Consider the following 22,592-nt stretch of genomic DNA (forward strand, 5'->3'; position numbering starts at 1 on the left):
AACAAAGTGCTGACCAACTCATAGAGGAAACCACACAAGCAGAAACACAACAAGAACAAGAGATCCTTGTTGATTCCCAAACCACTGAGCTCACTGATGAAAGTTTCTCACAGGAGGTGGAAGACACTCCAGATACCTATATTCCAGAATCACAATCGACTGCATCAGATGTCATTGAGGCTCAAATCTTTGACGCAGACAGCTCCGATCTCATGGTAAGACCATCCAGCCCTGAAGCTGTTGACGATGAATGGATTAAACCAATCTGGCAGAAAAACGCCGAAGAGCTGCCAGCAACTCAAGACGACAGTCCAGTCGAATTGCCAGAATTCCACGAGAGCTTTTCTGAAGTCAATGACATTGAATTAGCAGAAGAAGTACAAGACAGCTTGCCTGTCTGTGAAGATAAAGAAGAAGAAGAAATAGCACCTGAAGAAAGTGCTGACCAACTCATAGAGGAAACCACACAAGCAGAAACACAACAAGAACAAGAGATCCTTGTTGATTCCCAAACCACTGAGCTCACTGATGAAAGTTTCTCACAGGAGGTGGAAGACACTCCAGATACCTATATTCCAGAATCACAATCGACTGCATCAGATGTCATTGAGGCTCAAATCTTTGACGCAGACAGCTGCAATCTCATGGACAGACCATCCAGCCCTGAAGCTGTTGACGATGAATGGATTAAACCAATCTTGCAGAAAAATGCTGAAGAGCTGCCAGCAACTCAAGACGATAGTCCAGTCGAATTGCCAGAATTCCACGAGAGCTTTTCTGAAGTCAATGACATTGAATTAGCAGAAGAAGTACAAGACAGCTTGCCTGTCTGTGAAGATAAAGAAGAAGAAGTAATAGAACCTGAAGAAAGTGCTGACCAACTCATAGAGGAAACCACACAAGCAGAAACACAACAAGAACAAGAGATCCTTGTTGATTCCCAAACCACTGAGCTCACTGATGAAAGTTTCTCACAGGAGGTGGAAGACACTCCAGATACCTATATTCCAGAATCACAATCGACTGCATCAGATGTCATTGAGGCTCAAATCTTTGACGCAGACAGCTGCAATCTCATGGTCAGACCATCCAGCCCTGAAGCTGTTGACGATGAATGGATTAAACCAATCTTGCAGAAAAACGCTGAAGAGCTGCCAGCAACTCAAGACGACAGTCCAGTCGAATTGCCAGAATTCCACGAGAGCTTTTCTGAAGTCAATGACATTGAATTAGCAGAAGAAGTACAAGACAGCTTGCCTGTCTGTGAAGATAAAGAAGAAGAAGAAATAGCACCTGAAGAAAGTGCTGACCAACTCATAGAGGAAACCACACAAGCAGAAACACAACAAGAACAAGAGATCCTTGTTGATTCCCAAACCACTGAGCTCACTGATGAAAGTTTCTCACAGGAGGTGAAAGACACTCCAGATACCTATATTCCAGAATCACAATCGACTGCATCAGATGTCATTGAGGCTCAAATCTTTGACGCAGACAGCTGCAATCTCATGGACAGACCATCCAGCCCTGAAGCTGTTGACGATGAATGGATTAAACCAATCTTGCAGAAAAACGCTGAAGAGCTGCCAGCAACTCAAGACGACAGTCCAGTCGAATTGCCAGAATTCCACGAGAGCTTTTCTGAAGTCAATGACATTGAATTAGCAGAAGAAGTACAAGGCAGCTTGCCTGTCTGTGAAGATAAAGAAGAAGAAGAAATAGCACCTGAAGAAAGTGCTGACCAACTCATAGAGGAAACCACACAAGCAGAAACACAACAAGAACAAGAGATCCTTGTTGATTCCCAAACCACTGAGCTCACTGATGAAAGTTTCTCACAGGAGGTGGAAGACACTCCAGATACCTATATTCCAGAATCACAATCGACTGCATCAGATGTCATTGAGGCTCAAATCTTTGACGCAGACAGCTGCAATCTCATGGACAGACCATCCAGCCCTGAAGCTGTTGACGATGAATGGATTAAACCAATCTTGCAGAAAAACGCTGAAGAGCTGCCAGCAACTCAAGACGACAGTCCAGTCGAATTGCCAGAATTCCACGAGAGCTTTTCTGAAGTCAATGACATTGAATTAGCAGAAGAAGTACAAGACAGCTTGCCTGTCTGTGAAGATAAAGAAGAAGAAGAAATAGCACCTGAAGAAAGTGCTGACCAACTCATAGAGGAAACCACACAAGCAGAAACACAACAAGAACAAGAGATCCTTGTTGATTCCCAAACCACTGAGCTCACTGATGAAAGTTTCTCACAGGAGGTGGAAGACACTCCAGATACCTATATTCCAGAATCACAATCGACTGCATCAGATGTCATTGAGGCTCAAATCTTTGACGCAGACAGCTGCAATCTCATGGTCAGACCATCCAGCCCTGAAGCTGTTGACGATGAATGGATTAAACCAATCTTGCAGAAAAATGCTGAAGAGCTGCCAGCAACTCAAAACGACAGTCCAGTCGAATTGTCAGAAATACACGAGAGCTTTTCTGAAGTCAATGACATTGAATTAGCAGAAGAAGTACAAGACAGCTTGCCTGTCTGTGAAGATAAAGAAGAAGAAGAAATAGCACCTGAAGAAAGTGCTGACCAACTCATAGAGGAAACCACACAAGCAGAAACACAACAAGAACAAGAGATCCTTGTTGATTCCCAAACCACTGAGCTCACTGATGAAAGTTTCTCACAGGAGGTGGAAGACACTCCAGATACCTATATTCCAGAATCACAATCGACTGCATCAGATGTCATTGAGGCTCAAATCTTTGACGCAGACAGCTGCAATCTCATGGTCAGACCATCCAGCCCTGAAGCTGTTGACGATGAATGGATTAAACCAATCTTGCAGAAAAATGCTGAAGAGCTGCCAGCAACTCAAGACGACAGTCCAGTCGAATTGTCAGAAATACACGAGAGCTTTTCTGAAGTCAATGACATTGAATTAGCAGAAGAAGTACAAGACAGCTTGCCTGTCTGTGAAGATAAAGAAGAAAAAGAAAAAGCACCTGAAGAAAGTGCTGACCAACTCATAGAGGAAACCACACAAGCAGAAACACAACAAGAACAAGAGATCCTTGTTGATTCCCAAACCACTGAGCTCACTGATGAAAGTTTCTCACAGGAGGTGGAAGACACTCCAGATACCTATATTCCAGAATCACAATCGACTGCATCAGATGTCATTGAGGCTCAAATCTTTGACGCAGACAGCTGCAATCTCATGGTCAGACCATCCAGCCCTGAAGCTGTTGACGATGAATGGATTAAACCAATCTTGCAGAAAAACGCTGAAGAGCTGCCAGCAACTCAAGACGACAGTCCAGTCGAATTGCCAGAATTCCACGAGAGCTTTTCTGAAGTCAATGACATTGAATTAGCAGAAGAAGTACAAGACAGCTTGCCTGTCTGTGAAGATAAAGAAGAAGAAGAAATAGCACCTGAAGAAAGTGCTGACCAACTCATAGAGGAAACCACACAAGCAGAAACACAACAAGAACAAGAGATCCTTGTTGATTCCCAAACCACTGAGCTCACTGATGAAAGTTTCTCACAGGAGGTGAAAGACACTCCAGATACCTATATTCCAGAATCACAATCGACTGCATCAGATGTCATTGAGGCTCAAATCTTTGACGCAGACAGCTGCAATCTCATGGACAGACCATCCAGCCCTGAAGCTGTTGACGATGAATGGATTAAACCAATCTTGCAGATAAACGCTGAAGAGCTGCCAGCAACTCAAGACGACAGTCCAGTCGAATTGCCAGAATTCCACGAGAGCTTTTCTGAAGTCAATGACATTGAATTAGCAGAAGAAGTACAAGGCAGCTTGCCTGTCTGTGAAGATAAAGAAGAAGAAGAAATAGCACCTGAAGAAAGTGCTGACCAACTCATAGAGGAAACCACACAAGCAGAAACACAACAAGAACAAGAGATCCTTGTTGATTCCCAAACCACTGAGCTCACTGATGAAAGTTTCTCACAGGAGGTGGAAGACACTCCAGATACCTATATTCCAGAATCACAATCGACTGCATCAGATGTCATTGAGGCTCAAATCTTTGACGCAGACAGCTGCAATCTCATGGACAGACCATCCAGCCCTGAAGCTGTTGACGATGAATGGATTAAACCAATCTTGCAGAAAAACGCTGAAGAGCTGCCAGCAACTCAAGACGACAGTCCAGTCGAATTGCCAGAATTCCACGAGAGCTTTTCTGAAGTCAATGACATTGAATTAGCAGAAGAAGTACAAGACAGCTTGCCTGTCTGTGAAGATAAAGAAGAAGAAGAAATAGCACCTGAAGAAAGTGCTGACCAACTCATAGAGGAAACCACACAAGCAGAAACACAACAAGAACAAGAGATCCTTGTTGATTCCCAAACCACTGAGCTCACTGATGAAAGTTTCTCACAGGAGGTGGAAGACACTCCAGATACCTATATTCCAGAATCACAATCGACTGCATCAGATGTCATTGAGGCTCAAATCTTTGACGCAGACAGCTGCAATCTCATGGTCAGACCATCCAGCCCTGAAGCTGTTGACGATGAATGGATTAAACCAATCTTGCAGAAAAACGCTGAAGAGCTGCCAGCAACTCAAGACGATAGTCCAGTCGAATTGCCAGAATTCCACGAGAGCTTTTCTGAAGTCAATGACATTGAATTAGCAGAAGAAGTACAAGACAGCTTGCCTGTCTGTGAAGATAAAGAAGAAGAAGAAATAGCACCTGAAGAAAGTGCTGACCAACTCATAGAGGAAACCACACAAGCAGAAACACAACAAGAACAAGAGATCCTTGTTGATTCCCAAACCACTGAGCTCACTGATGAAAGTTTCTCACAGGAGGTGGAAGACACTCCAGATACCTATATTCAAGAAGATACTTCAGATGCACTTTCTAAAGATTCTGATTTTGGTTATTCACAGAATGATGATGAAGAATCAAGTGAAGTTATCTTTATTGGTTGTTCATGGGATAAATATTTTAATCTACAGCCTTCTTTTACTGAAGATGTACAACAGCTTACATTAAACAAAGAAGAAAGTATTCAACAAGTAGTATCAACAACTGGAGATGCTGATGACTCAACAGATTTTGATGATGAGACAGAAATTAGTGTTCAACATCGTTCTTTATATCAGTCTTTAGATTTACCTCCATCTAATGATTTTAATAATGATAATGCTATGGCTGTGAAAGAAGATAAGTTTAAAGTTGAAAGTAAAGATTTTAAAGAAAATATTTCACAAAATTTTGAACATAGATTCCTGCATCAAGAAGAAAAAATCAGTGATGTAGAATCTATAGACTTAGAAGTTGAAGAAAATATTGAGCATAATCAGCATAGAAATTTGGAACAGACACCTTACAGTAAAAATCAGCACCACCAAACAGACTTCAGTTATATTTCTAAAATGAGTGAAGAAATTGAAATTAAAAAAGACAATGCAAATCATTCCAGAATAGGGTTTGAAGAAGATGCAGAAAAAATATCTGCTGATGTTGATGATGAGTTTGAAGAATTTGAAGGCATAAATGATAATGAGGAACCTGATTGCACTGTTGTATCATCATCTTCAGCCACATCCTTTTCTTCTACACTTAAGCAAATGCATGAGGTCTTAAGTAGTGAAAAAGAATTAAACATTACTGAAACAAGTGAGACAAATCTAACTCATGAAAGCACAACCTACAACACATCCCAAGAAAATGAAACAATGGCCTTTATAAATGAAATCAAAGGTGACATATTTGAAATACAAACTGCAGAAAAAATTAGCCTAGATCAAGAATTTAATGTAACTACACAAAAATCTGGGTTACAAGAAGCTGATGATGTTTTCCTTCTTAGTGAATCTATGTTCCTTGATGGTGCAATAACTAAACATGACAAGGAAACTTTAGCAGAACAAATGGCATACTCTGGTTCTCAAATTATGAACAATGAGAATTCAAGTAAGGATTTACCTTTAACAGAAAATGATGATGTTTTTGAATATGCATCTACACAGGAGTTGGCAAACAAAACAAAAACCTTCCTACCACATCCAGAAGATATTTTTTTGCCTCACTGGATGAAATCTGTAAGTTTTACAGAATCTGAAAAAAGTACTAAAGACAAACAATCTGATAGCTTCAAAGTCCCGGAGAGCCAATGTACTGGAACTGAAGAAAACCTATCTGATAAAGATTTTATTAACACATTTTCACCTGTGATTTCTAACGAAAGTATTGAAAGCACAGAAAACAGAGTAATAGATGATTATGCTGAAACCAGTAATGAAACCAATGTCACCATTACTGAAGATACTCTAAAATGTCTGGAGTGGCTGTCCACTTTATCAAGCTGTGAAGAAATGGATGCTGTTGTATCTGAAGAGCCAGACAGATCAGAAAGACCAAACACTCAAATGATTAGCGAATCAGAAAGGAATACTACAGAAGAATCAAATGCTCTTCAAGAATTGAGTAATGATTTACAACAGCTTGACAGAATTAACGGTGATTTTGTGGAGGAAAATATAGCACATTCAGCAGATGAAAATGACACGCATTTAGAACAAAGAGTACATTTCAGTGTAAGTGATTATACAGATAACCAAAATCTTATAGACAAACCACTAATACAAACAAAATCTAGAGATGGCTATCATGATATGTTGGAAGTGTTTGGTATTTCTGATGAATGTGTAAATACAGCAAGCAATAGAGACAGACACCAGCCTTCAACATCATCTATTGAATCCTTAGAAATAACAGACCCAGATGTGATGAAAATGTTGGAAGCATTTGGAATGATCAATCATCCCACATGTGCTGAAGAAATTGAAATTGAAGTTTCCTTAATGACATCCAGTAACTTACTGAATCGACCAGACAGTCCTCTATCTACAAAAGATGAATATGAAAATCCTGAAAACATAAGTCCATGCTTCAGTAATGATCAAAATTTTACTATCCAAGCCTTTGAAGAAAGTTTCAATCCTATAAATGAAATTGACATAGGAGATCCTGAAGTTAAAGAAACAAGGCTTTGGAGAAATGAAAGTCCAGAAGCTGAGTACATAAATGCTTTGCAAAAAGAAACTAATTATATGGCAAATGCAATCACTGATTCTACAGATGTTGCCTCCAATTTCGATTTCAAAATCATGGAGACATCATCAAGCAAAGTAGAGTCAGGGAAAAGTTCTGGCAGATATGCTGAAGAATGTAACAATGAAAAAGATAGAAATTCACACCAAGATATTGACAATGAGAAAGAAAAAGAAACATATGACATTGAAGCAAAGGAAGAATTGAAAACTGAACAAATCACAGATGAAAAACTTACAGAACAGACTGATGACACACTGCAACAGTCAGCTGAACAAGAAGATCTGGTCCTAGAGATTGATCAAAGTCAAGTCCAATCTGTGCCGCTGCTTCCACATGATTCAGATGTCATTCACATTGAAACTTTAGCATCTGAATCCCCAGCAGAGCTGTCCGCTGAGAGTCCTCTTGAAACTGCTCCAGAAACTGAAAAAGATGACTCACTTGTGCAAACACAAGACACCAAAGAACAAGAAGAAGAGTCAGAAAGTGAATACTCAGAAGAGAGTGAACAACAAAGTGACTCTGAAGATGAGAGCGCAAAAGAGGAGCTCACTGATGTCAAGCAAGAAAAAGAAACCTCTGACATTGAAGACTCCATTGAAGCACAGGAAGACTTGAAAACTGAAACACAACCATCTGAACAAATCACAGATGAAAAACTTACAGAACAGACTGATGACACACTGCAACAGTCAGCTGAACAAGAAGATCTGGTCCTAGAGATTGATCAAAGTCAAGTCCAATCTGTGCCACTGCTTCCACATGATTCAGATGTCATTCACATTGAAACTTTAGCATCTGAAGCCCCAGCAGAGCTGTCCACTGAGAGTCCTCTTGAAACTGCTCCAGAAACTGAAAAAGATGACTCACTTGTGAAAACACAAGACACCAAAGAACAAGAAGAAGAGTCAGAAAGTGAATACTCAGAAGAGAGTGAACAACAAAGTGACTCTGAAGATGAGAGCGCAAAAGAGGAGCTCACTGATGTCAAGCAAGAAAAAGAAACCTCTGACATTGAAGACTCCATTGAAGCACAGGAAGACTTGAAAACTGAAACACAACCATCTGAACAAATCACAGATGAAAAACTTACAGAACAGACTGATGACACACTGCAACAGTCAGCTGAACAAGAAGATCTGGTCCTAGAGATTGATCAAAGTCAAGTCCAATCTGTGCCACTGCTTCCACGTGATTCAGATGTCATTCACATTGAAACTTTAGCATCTGAAGCCCCAGCAGAGCTGTCCACTGAGAGTCCTCTTGAAACTGCTCCAGAAACTGAAAAAGATGACTCACTTGTGCAAACACAAGACACCAAAGAACAAGAAGAAGAGTCAGAAAGTGAATACTCAGAAGAGAGTGAACAACAAAGTGACTCTGAAGATGAGAGCGCAAAAGAGGAGCTCACTGATGTCAAGCATGAAAAAGAAACCTCTGATATTGAAGACTCCATTGAAGCACAGGAAGACTTAAAAACTGAAACACAACCATCTGAACAAATCACAGATGAAAAACTTACAGAACAGACTGATGACACACTGCAACAGTCAGCTGAACAAGAAGATCTGGTCCTAGAGATTGATCAAAGTCAAGTCCAATCTGTGCCACTGCTTCCACATGATTCAGATGTCATTCACATTGAAACTTTAGCATCTGAATCCCCAGCAGAGCTGTCCACTGAGAGTCCTCTTGAAAGTGCTCCAGAAACTGAAAAAGATGACTCACTTGTGCAAACACAAGACACCAAAGAACAAGAAGAAGAGTCAGAAAGTGAATACTCAGAAGTGAGTGAACAACAAAGTGACTCTGAAGATGAGAGCGCAAAAGAGGAGCTCACTGATGTCAAGCAAGAAAAAGAAACCTCTGACATTGAAGACTCCATTGAAGCACAGGAAGACTTGAAAACTGAAACACAACCATCTGAACAAATCACAGATGAAAAACTTACAGAACAGACTGATGACACACTGCAACAGTCAGCTGAACAAGAAGATCTGGTCCTAGAGATTGATCAAAGTCAAGTCCAATCTGTGCCACTGCTTCCACATGATTCAGATGTCATTCACATTGAAACTTTAGCATCTGAAGCCCCAGCAGAGCTGTCCACTGAGAGTCCTCTTGAAACTGCTCCAGAAACTGAAAAAGATGACTCACTTGTGCAAACACAAGACACCAAAGAACAAGAAGAAGACTCAGAAAGTGAATACTCAGAAGAGAGTGAACAACAAAGTGACTCTGAAGATGAGAGCGCAAAAGAGGAGCTCACTGATGTCAAGCAAGAAAAAGAAACCTCTGACATTGAAGACTCCATTGAAGCACAGGAAGACTTGAAAACTGAAACACAACCATCTGAACAAATCCCAGATGAAAAACTTACAGAACAGACTGATGACACACTGCAACAGTCAGCTGAACAAGAAGATCTGGTCCTAGAGATTGATCAAAGTCAAGTCCAATCTGTGCCACTGCTTCCACATGATTCAGATGTCATTCACATTGAAACTTTAGCATCTGAAGCCCCAGCAGAGCTGTCCACTGAGAGTCCTCTTGAAACTGCTCCAGAAACTGAAAAAGATGACTCACTTGTGAAAACACAAGACACCAAAGAACAAGAAGAAGAGTCAGAAAGTGAATACTCAGAAGAGAGTGAACAACAAAGTGACTCTGAAGATGAGAGCGCAAAAGAGGAGCTCACTGATGTCAAGCAAGAAAAAGAAACCTCTGACATTGAAGACTCCATTGAAGCACAGGAAGACTTGAAAACTGAAACACAACCATCTGAACAAATCACAGATGAAAAACTTACAGAACAGACTGATGACACACTGCAACAGTCAGCTGAACAAGAAGATCTGGTCCTAGATATTGATCAAAGTCAAGTCCAATCTGTGCCACTGCTTCCACGTGATTCAGATGTCATTCACATTGAAACTTTAGCATCTGAAGCCCCAGCAGAGCTGTCCACTGAGAGTCCTCTTGAAACTGCTCCAGAAACTGAAAAAGATGACTCACTTGTGCAAACACAAGACACCAAAGAACAAGAAGAAGAGTCAGAAAGTGAATACTCAGAAGAGAGTGAACAACAAAGTGACTCTGAAGATGAGAGCGCAAAAGAGGAGCTCACTGATGTCAAGCATGAAAAAGAAACCTCTGATATTGAAGACTCCATTGAAGCACAGGAAGACTTGAAAACTGAAACACAACCATCTGAACAAATCACAGATGAAAAACTTACAGAACAGACTGATGACACACTGCAACAGTCAGCTGAACAAGAAGATCTGGTCCTAGATATTGATCAAAGTCAAGTCCAATCTGTGCCACTGCTTCCACGTGATTCAGATGTCATTCACATTGAAACTTTAGCATCTGAAGCCCCAGCAGAGCTGTCCACTGAGAGTCCTCTTGAAACTGCTCCAGAAACTGAAAAAGATGACTCACTTGTGCAAACACAAGACACCAAAGAACAAGAAGAAGAGTCAGAAAGTGAATACTCAGAAGAGAGTGAACAACAAAGTGACTCTGAAGATGAGAGCGCAAAAGAGGAGCTCACTGATGTCAAGCATGAAAAAGAAACCTCTGATATTGAAGACTCCATTGAAGCACAGGAAGACTTGAAAACTGAAACACAACCATCTGAACAAATCACAGATGAAAAACTTACAGAACAGACTGATGACACACTGCAACAGTCAGCTGAACAAGAAGATCTGGTCCTAGAGATTGATCAAAGTCAAGTCCAATCTGTGCCACTGCTTCCACATGATTCAGATGTCATTCACATTGAAACTTTAGCATCTGAATCCCCAGCAGAGCTGTCCACTGAGAGTCCTCTTGAAAGTGCTCCAGAAACTGAAAAAGATGACTCACTTGTGCAAACACAAGACACCAAAGAACAAGAAGAAGAGTCAGAAAGTGAATACTCAGAAGTGAGTGAACAACAAAGTGACTCTGAAGATGAGAGCGCAAAAGAGGAGCTCACTGATGTCAAGCAAGAAAAAGAAACCTCTGACATTGAAGACTCCATTGAAGCACAGGAAGACTTGAAAACTGAAACACAACCATCTGAACAAATCACAGATGAAAAACTTACAGAACAGACTGATGACACACTGCAACAGTCAGCTGAACAAGAAGATCTGGTCCTAGAGATTGATCAAAGTCAAGTCCAATCTGTGCCACTGCTTCCACATGATTCAGATGTCATTCACATTGAAACTTTAGCATCTGAAGCCCCAGCAGAGCTGTCCACTGAGAGTCCTCTTGAAACCGCTCCAGAAACTGAAAAAGATGACTCACTTGTGCAAACACAAGACACCAAAGAACAAGAAGAAGAGTCAGAAAGTGAATACTCAGAAGAGAGTGAACAACAAAGTGACTCTGAAGATGAGAGCGCAAAAGAGGAGCTCACTGATGTCAAGCAAGAAAAAGAAACCTCTGACATTGAAGACTCCATTGAAGCACAGGAAGACTTGAAAACTGAAACACAACCATCTGAACAAATCACAGATGAAAAACTTACAGAACAGACTGATGACACACTGCAACAGTCAGCTGAACAAGAAGATCTGGTCCTAGAGATTGATCAAAGTCAAGTCCAATCTGTGCCACTGCTTCCACATGATTCAGATGTCATTCACATTGAAACTTTAGCATCTGAAGCCCCAGCAGAGCTGTCCACTGAGAGTCCTCTTGAAACTGCTCCAGAAACTGAAAAAGATGACTCACTTGTGCAAACACAAGACACCAAAGAACAAGAAGAAGAGTCAGAAAGTGAATACTCAGAAGAGAGTGAACAACAAAGTGACTCTGAAGATGAGAGCGCAAAAGAGGAGCTCACTGATGTCAAGCAAGAAAAAGAAACCTCTGACATTGAAGACTCCATTGAAGCACAGGAAGACTTGAAAACTGAAACACAACCATCTGAACAAATCACAGATGAAAAACTTACAGAACAGACTGATGACACACTGCAACAGTCAGCTGAACAAGAAGATCTGGTCCTAGAGATTGATCAAAGTCAAGTCCAATCTGTGCCACTGCTTCCACATGATTCAGATGTCATTCACATTGAAACTTTAGCATCTGAAGCCCCAGCAGAGCTGTCCACTGAGAGTCCTCTTGAAACTGCTCCAGAAACTGAAAAAGATGACTCACTTGCGCAAACACAAGACACCAAAGAACAAGAAGAAGAGTCAGAAAGTGAATACTCAGAAGAGAGTGAACAACAAAGTGACTCTGAAGATGAGAGCGCAAAAGAGGAGCTCACTGATGTCAAGCAAGAAAAAGAAACCTCTGACATTGAAGACTCCATTGAAGCACAGGAAGACTTGAAAACTGAAACACAACCATCTGAACAAATCACAGATGAAAAACTTACAGAACAGACTGATGACACACTGCAACAGTCAGCTGAACAAGAAGATCTGGTCCTAGAGATTGATCAAAGTCAAGTCCAATCTGTGCCACTGCTTCCACATGATTCAGATGTCATTCACATTGAAACTTTAGCATCTGAAGCCCCAGCAGAGCTGTCCACTGAGAGTCCTCTTGAAACTGCTCCAGAAACTGAAAAAGATGACTCACTTGCGCAAACACAAGACACCAAAGAACAAGAAGAAGAGTCAGAAAGTGAATACTCAGAAGAGAGTGAACAACAAAGTGACTCTGAAGATGAGAGCGCAAAAGAGGAGCTCACTGATGTCAAGCAAGAAAAAGAAACCTCTGACATTGAAGACTCCATTGAAGCACAGGAAGACTTGAAAACTGAAACACAACCATCTGAACAAATCACAGATGAAAAACTTACAGAACAGACTGATGACACACTGCAACAGTCAGCTGAACAAGAAGATCTGGTCCTAGAGATTGATCAAAGTCAAGTCCAATCTGTGCCACTGCTTCCACATGATTCAGATGTCATTCACATTGAAACTTTAGCATCTGAAGCCCCAGCAGAGCTGTCCACTGAGAGTCCTCTTGAAACTGCTCCAGAAACTGAAAAAGATGACTCACTTGTGCAAACACAAGACACCAAAGAACAAGAAGAAGACTCAGAAAGTGAATACTCAGAAGAGAGTGAACAACAAAGTGACTCTGAAGATGAGAGCGCAAAAGAGGAGCTCACTGATGTCAAGCAAGAAAAAGAAACCTCTGACATTGAAGACTCCATTGAAGCACAGGAAGACTTGAAAACTGAAACACAACCATCTGAACAAATCACAGATGAAAAACTTACAGAACAGACTGATGACACACTGCAACAGTCAGCTGAACAAGAAGATCTGGTCCTAGAGATTGATCAAAGTCAAGTCCAATCTGTGCCACTGCTTCCACATGATTCAGATGTCATTCACATTGAAACTTTAGCATCTGAAGCCCCAGCAGAGCTGTCCACTGAGAGTCCTCTTGAAACTGCTCCAGAAACTGAAAAAGATGACTCACTTGTGCAAACACAAGACACCAAAGAACAAGAAGAAGAGTCAGAAAGTGAATACTCAGAAGAGAGTGAACAACAAAGTGACTCTGAAGATGAGAGCGCAAAAGAGGAGCTCACTGATGTCAAGCAAGAAAAAGAAACATCTGACATTGAAGACTCCATTGAAGCACAGGAAGACTTGAAAACTGAAACACAACCATCTGAACAAATCACAGATGAAAAACTTACAGAACAGACTGATGACACACTGCAACAGTCAGCTGAACAAGAAGATCTGGTCCTAGAGATTGATCAAAGTCAAGTCCAATCTGTGCCACTGCTTCCACATGATTCAGATGTCATTCACATTGAAACTTTAGCATCTGAAGCCCCAGCAGAGCTGTCCACTGAGAGTCCTCTTGAAACTGCTCCAGAAACTGAAAAAGATGACTCACTTGTGCAAACACAAGACACCAAAGAACAAGAAGAAGAGTCAGAAAGTGAATACACAGAAGAGAGTGAACAACAAAGTGACTCTGAAGATGAGAGCGCAAAAGAGGAGCTCACTGATGTCAAGCAAGAAAAAGAAACCTCTGACATTGAAGACTCCATTGAAGCACAGGAAGACTTGAAAACTGAAACACAACCATCTGAACAAATCACAGATGAAAAACTTACAGAACAGACTGATGACACACTGCAACAGTCAGCTGAACAAGAAGATCTGGTCATAGAGATTGATCAAAGTCAAGTCCAATCTGTGCCACTGCTTCCACATGATTCAGATGTCATTCACATTGAAACTTTAGCATCTGAAGCCCCAGCAGAGCTGTCCACTGAGAGTCCTCTTGAAACTGCTCCAGAAACTGAAAAAGATGACTCACTTGTGCAAACACAAGACACCAAAGAACAAGAAGAAGAGTCAGAAAGTGAATACTCAGAAGAGAGTGAACAACAAAGTGACTCTGAAGATGAGAGCGCAAAAGAGGAGCTCACTGATGTCAAGCAAGAAAAAGAAACCTCTGACATTGAAGACTCCATTGAAGCACAGGAAGACTTGAAAACTGAAACACAACCATCTGAACAAATCACAGATGAAAAACTTACAGAACAGACTGATGACACACTGCAACAGTCAGCTGAACAAGAAGATCTGGTCCTAGAGATTGATCAAAGTCAAGTCCAATCTGTGCCACTGCTTCCACATGATTCAGATGTCATTCACATTGAAACTTTAGCATCTGAAGCCCCAGCAGAGCTGTCCACTGAGAGTCCTCTTGAAACTGCTCCAGAAACTGAAAAAGATGACTCACTTGCGCAAACACAAGACACCAAAGAACAAGAAGAAGAGTCAGAAAGTGAATACTCAGAAGAGAGTGAACAACAAAGTGACTCTGAAGATGAGAGCGCAAAAGAGGAGCTCACTGATGTCAAGCAAGAAAAAGAAACCTCTGACATTGAAGACTCCATTGAAGCACAGGAAGACTTGAAAACTGAAACACAACCATCTGAACAAATCACAGATGAAAAACTTACAGAACAGACTGATGACACACTGCAACAGTCAGCTGAACAAGAAGATCTGGTCCTAGAGATTGATCAAAGTCAAGTCCAATCTGTGCCACTGCTTCCACATGATTCAGATGTCATTCACATTGAAACTTTAGCATCTGAAGCCCCAGCAGAGCTGTCCACTGAGAGTCCTCTTGAAACTGCTCCAGAAACTGAAAAAGATGACTCACTTGTGCAAACACAAGACACCAAAGAACAAGAAGAAGAGTCAGAAAGTGAATACTCAGAAGAGAGTGAACAACAAAGTGACTCTGAAGATGAGAGCGCAAAAGAGGAGCTCACTGATGTCAAGCAAGAAAAAGAAACCTCTGACATTGAAGACTCCATTGAAGCACAGGAAGACTTGAAAACTGAAACACAACCATCTGAACAAATCACAGATGAAAAACTTACAGAACAGACTAATGACACACTGCAACAGTCAGCTGAACAAGAAGATCTGGTCCTAGAGATTGATCAAAGTCAAGTCCAATCTGTGCCACTGCTTCCACATGATTCAGATGTCATTCACATTGAAACTTTAGCATCTGAAGCCCCAGCAGAGCTGTCCACTGAGAGTCCTCTTGAAACTGCTCCAGAAACTGAAAAAGATGACTCACTTGCGCAAACACAAGACACCAAAGAACAAGAAGAAGAGTCAGAAAGTGAATACTCAGAAGAGAGTGAACAACAAAGTGACTCTGAAGATGAGAGCGCAAAAGAGGAGCTCACTGATGTCAAGCAAGAAAAAGAAACCTCTGACATTGAAGACTCCATTGAAGCACAGGAAGACTTGAAAACTGAAACACAACCATCTGAACAAATCACAGATGAAAAACTTACAGAACAGACTGATGACACACTGCAACAGTCAGCTGAACAAGAAGATCTGGTCCTAGAGATTGATCAAAGTCAAGTCCAATCTGTGCCACTGCTTCCACATGATTCAGATGTCATTCACATTGAAACTTTAGCATCTGAAGCCCCAGCAGAGCTGTCCACTGAGAGTCCTCTTGAAACTGCTCCAGAAACTGAAAAAGATGACTCACTTGCGCAAACACAAGACACCAAAGAACAAGAAGAAGAGTCAGAAAGTGAATACTCAGAAGAGAGTGAACAACAAAGTGACTCTGAAGATGAGAGCGCAAAAGAGGAGCTCACTGATGTCAAGCAAGAAAAAGAAACATCTGACATTGAAGACTCCATTGAAGCACAGGAAGACTTGAAAACTGAAACACAACCATCTGAACAAATCACAGATGAAAAACTTACAGAACAGACTGATGACACACTGCAACAGTCAGCTGAACAAGAAGATCTGGTCCTAGAGATTGATCAAAGTCAAGTCCAATCTGTGCCACTGCTTCCACATGATTCAGATGTCATTCACATTGAAACTTTAGCATCTGAAGCCCCAGCAGAGCTGTCCACTGAGAGTCCTCTTGAAACTGCTCCAGAAACTGAAAAAGATGACTCACTTGTGCAAACACAAGACACCAAAGAACAAGAAGAAGACTCAGAAAGTGAATACTCAGAAGAGAGTGAACAACAAAGTGACTCTGAAGATGAGAGCGCAAAAGAGGAGCTCACTGATGTCAAGCAAGAAAAAGAAACCTCTGACATTGAAGACTCCATTGAAGCACAGGAAGACTTGAAAACTGAAACACAACCATCTGAACAAATCACAGATGAAAAACTTACAGAACAGACTGATGACACACTGCAACAGTCAGCTGAACAAGAAGATCTGGTCCTAGAGATTGATCAAAGTCAAGTCCAATCTGTGCCACTGCTTCCACATGATTCAGATGTCATTCACATTGAAACTTTAGCATCTGAAGCCCCAGCAGAGCTGTCCACTGAGAGTCCTCTTGAAACTGCTACAGAAACTGAAAAAGATGACTCACTTGTGCAAACACAAGACACCAAAGAACAAGAAGAAGACTCAGAAAGTGAATACTCAGAAGAGAGTGAACAACAAAGTGACTCTGAAGATGAGAGCGCAAAAGAGGAGCTCACTGATGTCAAGCAAGAAAAAGAAACCTCTGACATTGAAGACTCCATTGAAGCACAGGAAGACTTGAAAACTGAAACACAACCATCTGAACAAATCACAGATGAAAAACTTACAGAACAGACTGATGACACACTGCAACAGTCAGCTGAACAAGAAGATCTGGTCCTAGAGATTGATCAAAGTCAAGTCCAATCTGTGCCACTGCTTCCACATGATTCAGATGTCATTCACATTGAAACTTTAGCATCTGAAGCCCCAGCAGAGCTGTCCACTGAGAGTCCTCTTGAAACTGCTCCAGAAACTGAAAAAGATGACTCACTTGCGCAAACACAAGACACCAAAGAACAAGAAGAAGAGTCAGAAAGTGAATACTCAGAAGAGAGTGAACAACAAAGTGACTCTGAAGATGAGAGCGCAAAAGAGGAGCTCACTGATGTCAAGCAAGAAAAAGAAACCTCTGACATTGAAGACTCCATTGAAGCACAGGAAGACTTGAAAACTGAAACACAACCATCTGAACAAATCACAGATGAAAAACTTACAGAACAGACTGATGACACACTGCAACAGTCAGCTGAACAAGAAGATCTGGTCCTAGAGATTGATCAAAGTCAAGTCCAATCTGTGCCACTGCTTCCACATGATTCAGATGTCATTCACATTGAAACTTTAGCATCTGAAGCCCCAGCAGAGCTGTCCACTGAGAGTCCTCTTGAAACTGCTCCAGAAACTGAAAAAGATGACTCACTTGTGCAAACACAAGACACCAAAGAACAAGAAGAAGACTCAGAAAGTGAATACTCAGAAGAGAGTGAACAACAAAGTGACTCTGAAGATGAGAGCGCAAAAGAGGAGCTCACTGATGTCAAGCAAGAAAAAGAAACATCTGACATTGAAGACTCCATTGAAGCACAGGAAGACTTGAAAACTGAAACACAACCATCTGAACAAATCACAGATGAAAAACTTACAGAACAGACTGATGACACACTGCAACAGTCAGCTGAACAAGAAGATCTGGTCCTAGAGATTGATCAAAGTCAAGTCCAATCTGTGCCACTGCTTCCACATGATTCAGATGTCATTCACATTGAAACTTTAGCATCTGAAGCCCCAGCAGAGCTGTCCACTGAGAGTCCTCTTGAAACTGCTCCAGAAACTGAAAAAGATGACTCACTTGTGCAAACACAAGACACCAAAGAACAAGAAGAAGACTCAGAAAGTGAATACTCAGAAGAGAGTGAACAACAAAGTGACTCTGAAGATGAGAGCGCAAAAGAGGAGCTCACTGATGTCAAGCAAGAAAAAGAAACCTCTGACATTGAAGACTCCATTGAAGCACAGGAAGACTTGAAAACTGAAACACAACCATCTGAACAAATCACAGATGAAAAACTTACAGAACAGACTGATGACACACTGCAACAGTCAGCTGAACAAGAAGATCTGGTCCTAGAGATTGATCAAAGTCAAGTCCAATCTGTGCCACTGCTTCCACATGATTCAGATGTCATTCACATTGAAACTTTAGCATCTGAAGCCCCAGCAGAGCTGTCCACTGAGAGTCCTCTTGAAACTGCTCCAGAAACTGAAAAAGATGACTCACTTGTGCAAACACAAGACACCAAAGAACAAGAAGAAGACTCAGAAAGTGAATACTCAGAAGAGAGTGAACAACAAAGTGACTCTGAAGATGAGAGCGCAAAAGAGGAGCTCACTGATGTCAAGCAAGAAAAAGAAACATCTGACATTGAAGACTCCATTGAAGCACAGGAAGACTTGAAAACTGAAACACAACCATCTGAACAAATCACAGATGAAAAACTTACAGAACAGACTGATGACACACTGCAACAGTCAGCTGAACAAGAAGATCTGGTCCTAGAGATTGATCAAAGTCAAGTCCAATCTGTGCCACTGCTTCCACATGATTCAGATGTCATTCACATTGAAACTTTAGCATCTGAAGCCCCAGCAGAGCTGTCCACTGAGAGTCCTCTTGAAACTGCTCCAGAAACTGAAAAAGATGACTCACTTGTGCAAACACAAGACACCAAAGAACAAGAAGAAGACTCAGAAAGTGAATACTCAGAAGAGAGTGAACAACAAAGTGACTCTGAAGATGAGAGCGCAAAAGAGGAGCTCACTGATGTCAAGCAAGAAAAAGAAACATCTGACATTGAAGACTCCATTGAAGCACAGGAAGACTTGAAAACTGAAACACAACCATCTGAACAAATCACAGATGAAAAACTTACAGAACAGACTGATGACACACTGCAACAGTCAGCTGAACAAGAAGATCTGGTCCTAGAGATTGATCAAAGTCAAGTCCAATCTGTGCCACTGCTTCCACATGATTCAGATGTCATTCACATTGAAACTTTAGCATCTGAAGCCCCAGCAGAGCTGTCCACTGAGAGTCCTCTTGAAACTGCTCCAGAAACTGAAAAAGATGACTCACTTGCGCAAACACAAGACACCAAAGAACAAGAAGAAGACTCAGAAAGTGAATACTCAGAAGAGAGTGAACAACAAAGTGACTCTGAAGATGAGAGCGCAAAAGAGGAGCTCACTGATGTCAAGCAAGAAAAAGAAACCTCTGACATTGAAGACTCCATTGAAGCACAGGAAGACTTGAAAACTGAAACACAGCCATCTGAACAAATCACAGATGAAAAACTTACAGAACAGACTGATGACACACTGCAACAGTCAGCTGAACAAGAAGATCTGGTCCTAGAGATTGATCAAAGTCAAGTCCAATCTGTGCCACTGCTTCCACATGATTCAGATGTCATTCACATTGAAACTTTAGCATCTGAAGCCCCAGCAGAGCTGTCCACTGAGAGTCCTCTTGAAACTGCTCCAGAAACTGAAAAAGATGACTCACTTGTGCAAACACAAGACACCAAAGAACAAGAAGAAGAGTCAGAAAGTGAATACTCAGAAGAGAGTGAACAACAAAGTGACTCTGAAGATGAGAGCGCAAAAGAGGAGCTCACTGATGTCAAGCAAGAAAAAGAAACCTCTGACATTGAAGACTCCATTGAAGCACAGGAAGACTTGAAAACTGAAACACAACCATCTGAACAAATCACAGATGAAAAACTTACAGAACAGACTGATGACACACTGCAACAGTCAGCTGAACAAGAAGATCTGGTCCTAGAGATTGATCAAAGTCAAGTCCAATCTGTGCCACTGCTTCCACATGATTCAGATGTCATTCACATTGAAACTTTAGCATCTGAAGCCCCAGCAGAGCTGTCCACTGAGAGTCCTCTTGAAACTGCTCCAGAAACTGAAAAAGATGACTCACTTGCGCAAACACAAGACACCAAAGAACAAGAAGAAGAGTCAGAAAGTGAATACTCAGAAGAGAGTGAACAACAAAGTGACTCTGAAGATGAGAGCGCAAAAGAGGAGCTCACTGATGTCAAGCAAGAAAAAGAAACCTCTGACATTGAAGACTCCATTGAAGCACAGGAAGACTTGAAAACTGAAACACAACCATCTGAACAAATCACAGATGAAAAACTTACAGAACAGACTGATGACACACTGCAACAGTCAGCTGAACAAGAAGATCTGGTCCTAGAGATTGATCAAAGTCAAGTCCAATCTGTGCCACTGCTTCCACATGATTCAGATGTCATTCACATTGAAACTTTAGCATCTGAAGCCCCAGCAGAGCTGTCCACTGAGAGTCCTCTTGAAACTGCTCCAGAAACTGAAAAAGATGACTCACTTGTGCAAACACAAGACACCAAAGAACAAGAAGAAGAGTCAGAAAGTGAATACTCAGAAGAGAGTGAACAACAAAGTGACTCTGAAAATGAGAGCGCAAAAGAGGAGCTCACTGATGTCAAGCAAGAAAATGAAACCTCTGACATTGAAGACTCCATTGAAGCACAGGAAGACTTGAAAACTGAAACACAACCATCTGAACAAATCACAGATGAAAAACTTACAGAACAGACTGATGACACACTGCAACAGTCAGCTGAACAAGAAGATCTGGTCCTAGAGATTGATCAAAGTCAAGTCCAATCTGTGCCACTGCTTCCACATGATTCAGATGTCATTCACATTGAAACTTTAGCATCTGAAGCCCCAGCAGAGCTGTCCACTGAGAGTCCTCTTGAAACTGCTCCAGAAACTGAAAAAGATGACTCACTTGCGCAAACACAAGACACCAAAGAACAAGAAGAAGAGTCAGAAAGTGAATACTCAGAAGAGAGTGAACAACAAAGTGACTCTGAAGATGAGAGCGCAAAAGAGGAGCTCACTGATGTCAAGCAAGAAAAAGAAACATCTGACATTGAAGACTCCATTGAAGCACAGGAAGACTTGAAAACTGAAACACAACCATCTGAACAAATCACAGATGAAAAACTTACAGAACAGACTGATGACACACTGCAACAGTCAGCTGAACAAGAAGATCTGGTCCTAGAGATTGATCAAAGTCAAGTCCAATCTGTGCCACTGCTTCCACATGATTCAGATGTCATTCACATTGAAACTTTAGCATCTGAAGCCCCAGCAGAGCTGTCCACTGAGAGTCCTCTTGAAACTGCTCCAGAAACTGAAAAAGATGACTCACTTGTGCAAACACAAGACACCAAAGAACAAGAAGAAGAGTCAGAAAGTGAATACTCAGAAGAGAGTGAACAACAAAGTGACTCTGAAGATGAGAGCGCAAAAGAGGAGCTCACTGATGTCAAGCAAGAAAAAGAAACCTCTGACATTGAAGACTCCATTGAAGCACAGGAAGACTTGAAAACTGAAACACAACCATCTGAACAAATCACAGATGAAAAACTTACAGAACAGACTGATGACACACTGCAACAGTCAGCTGAACAAGAAGATCTGGTCCTAGAGATTGATCAAAGTCAAGTCCAATCTGTGCCACTGCTTCCACATGATTCAGATGTCATTCACATTGAAACTTTAGCATCTGAAGCCCCAGCAGAGCTGTCCACTGAGAGTCCTCTTGAAACTGCTCCAGAAACTGAAAAAGATGACTCACTTGTGCAAACACAAGACACCAAAGAACAAGAAGAAGAGTCAGAAAGTGAATACTCAGAAGAGAGTGAACAACAAAGTGACTCTGAAGATGAGAGCGCAAAAGAGGAGCTCACTGATGTCAAGCAAGAAAAAGAAACATCTGACATTGAAGACTCCATTGAAGCACAGGAAGACTTGAAAACTGAAACACAACCATCTGAACAAATCACAGATGAAAAACTTACAGAACAGACTGATGACACACTGCAACAGTCAGCTGAACACTTTGAAGGTGTGTATGTTTTCTGCATAAATTTGTATAATCACTATTACTATTTAACCCAAAAGCTGAATTCATTTAATATTTTACAAACAAAATGAGTTGTAGTTATGTGTGAATAATTTGTAAAAACAATTCTGTGTAGTTCATAATGTTGTTTGATTTTAGTATTATTTTATAAACAA

At 41.2% G+C, this 22,592-nt stretch overlaps 1 protein-coding gene across 1 annotated transcript in view; it reads left to right on the forward strand.

Moving 5' to 3' along the window:
* LOC131956744 (uncharacterized) overlaps nucleotides 1-22,592 on the forward strand; it is a 63,368-nt gene that overhangs the window by 35,174 nt on the left and 5,602 nt on the right. The window contains exon 22 of the mRNA XM_059321322.1: nucleotides 8-22,419. Within this exon, the coding sequence (XP_059177305.1) occupies nucleotides 8-22,419 (22,412 nt within the window). The remainder of the gene's footprint in view (nucleotides 1-7; nucleotides 22,420-22,592) is intronic.

This window comes from Physella acuta, unplaced genomic scaffold (genome assembly GCF_028476545.2).
Source record: "Physella acuta isolate Inbredline_101_S28 unplaced genomic scaffold, ASM2847654v3 ptg001173l, whole genome shotgun sequence".
Taxonomy (NCBI): Eukaryota; Metazoa; Mollusca; class Gastropoda; family Physidae; genus Physella; species Physella acuta.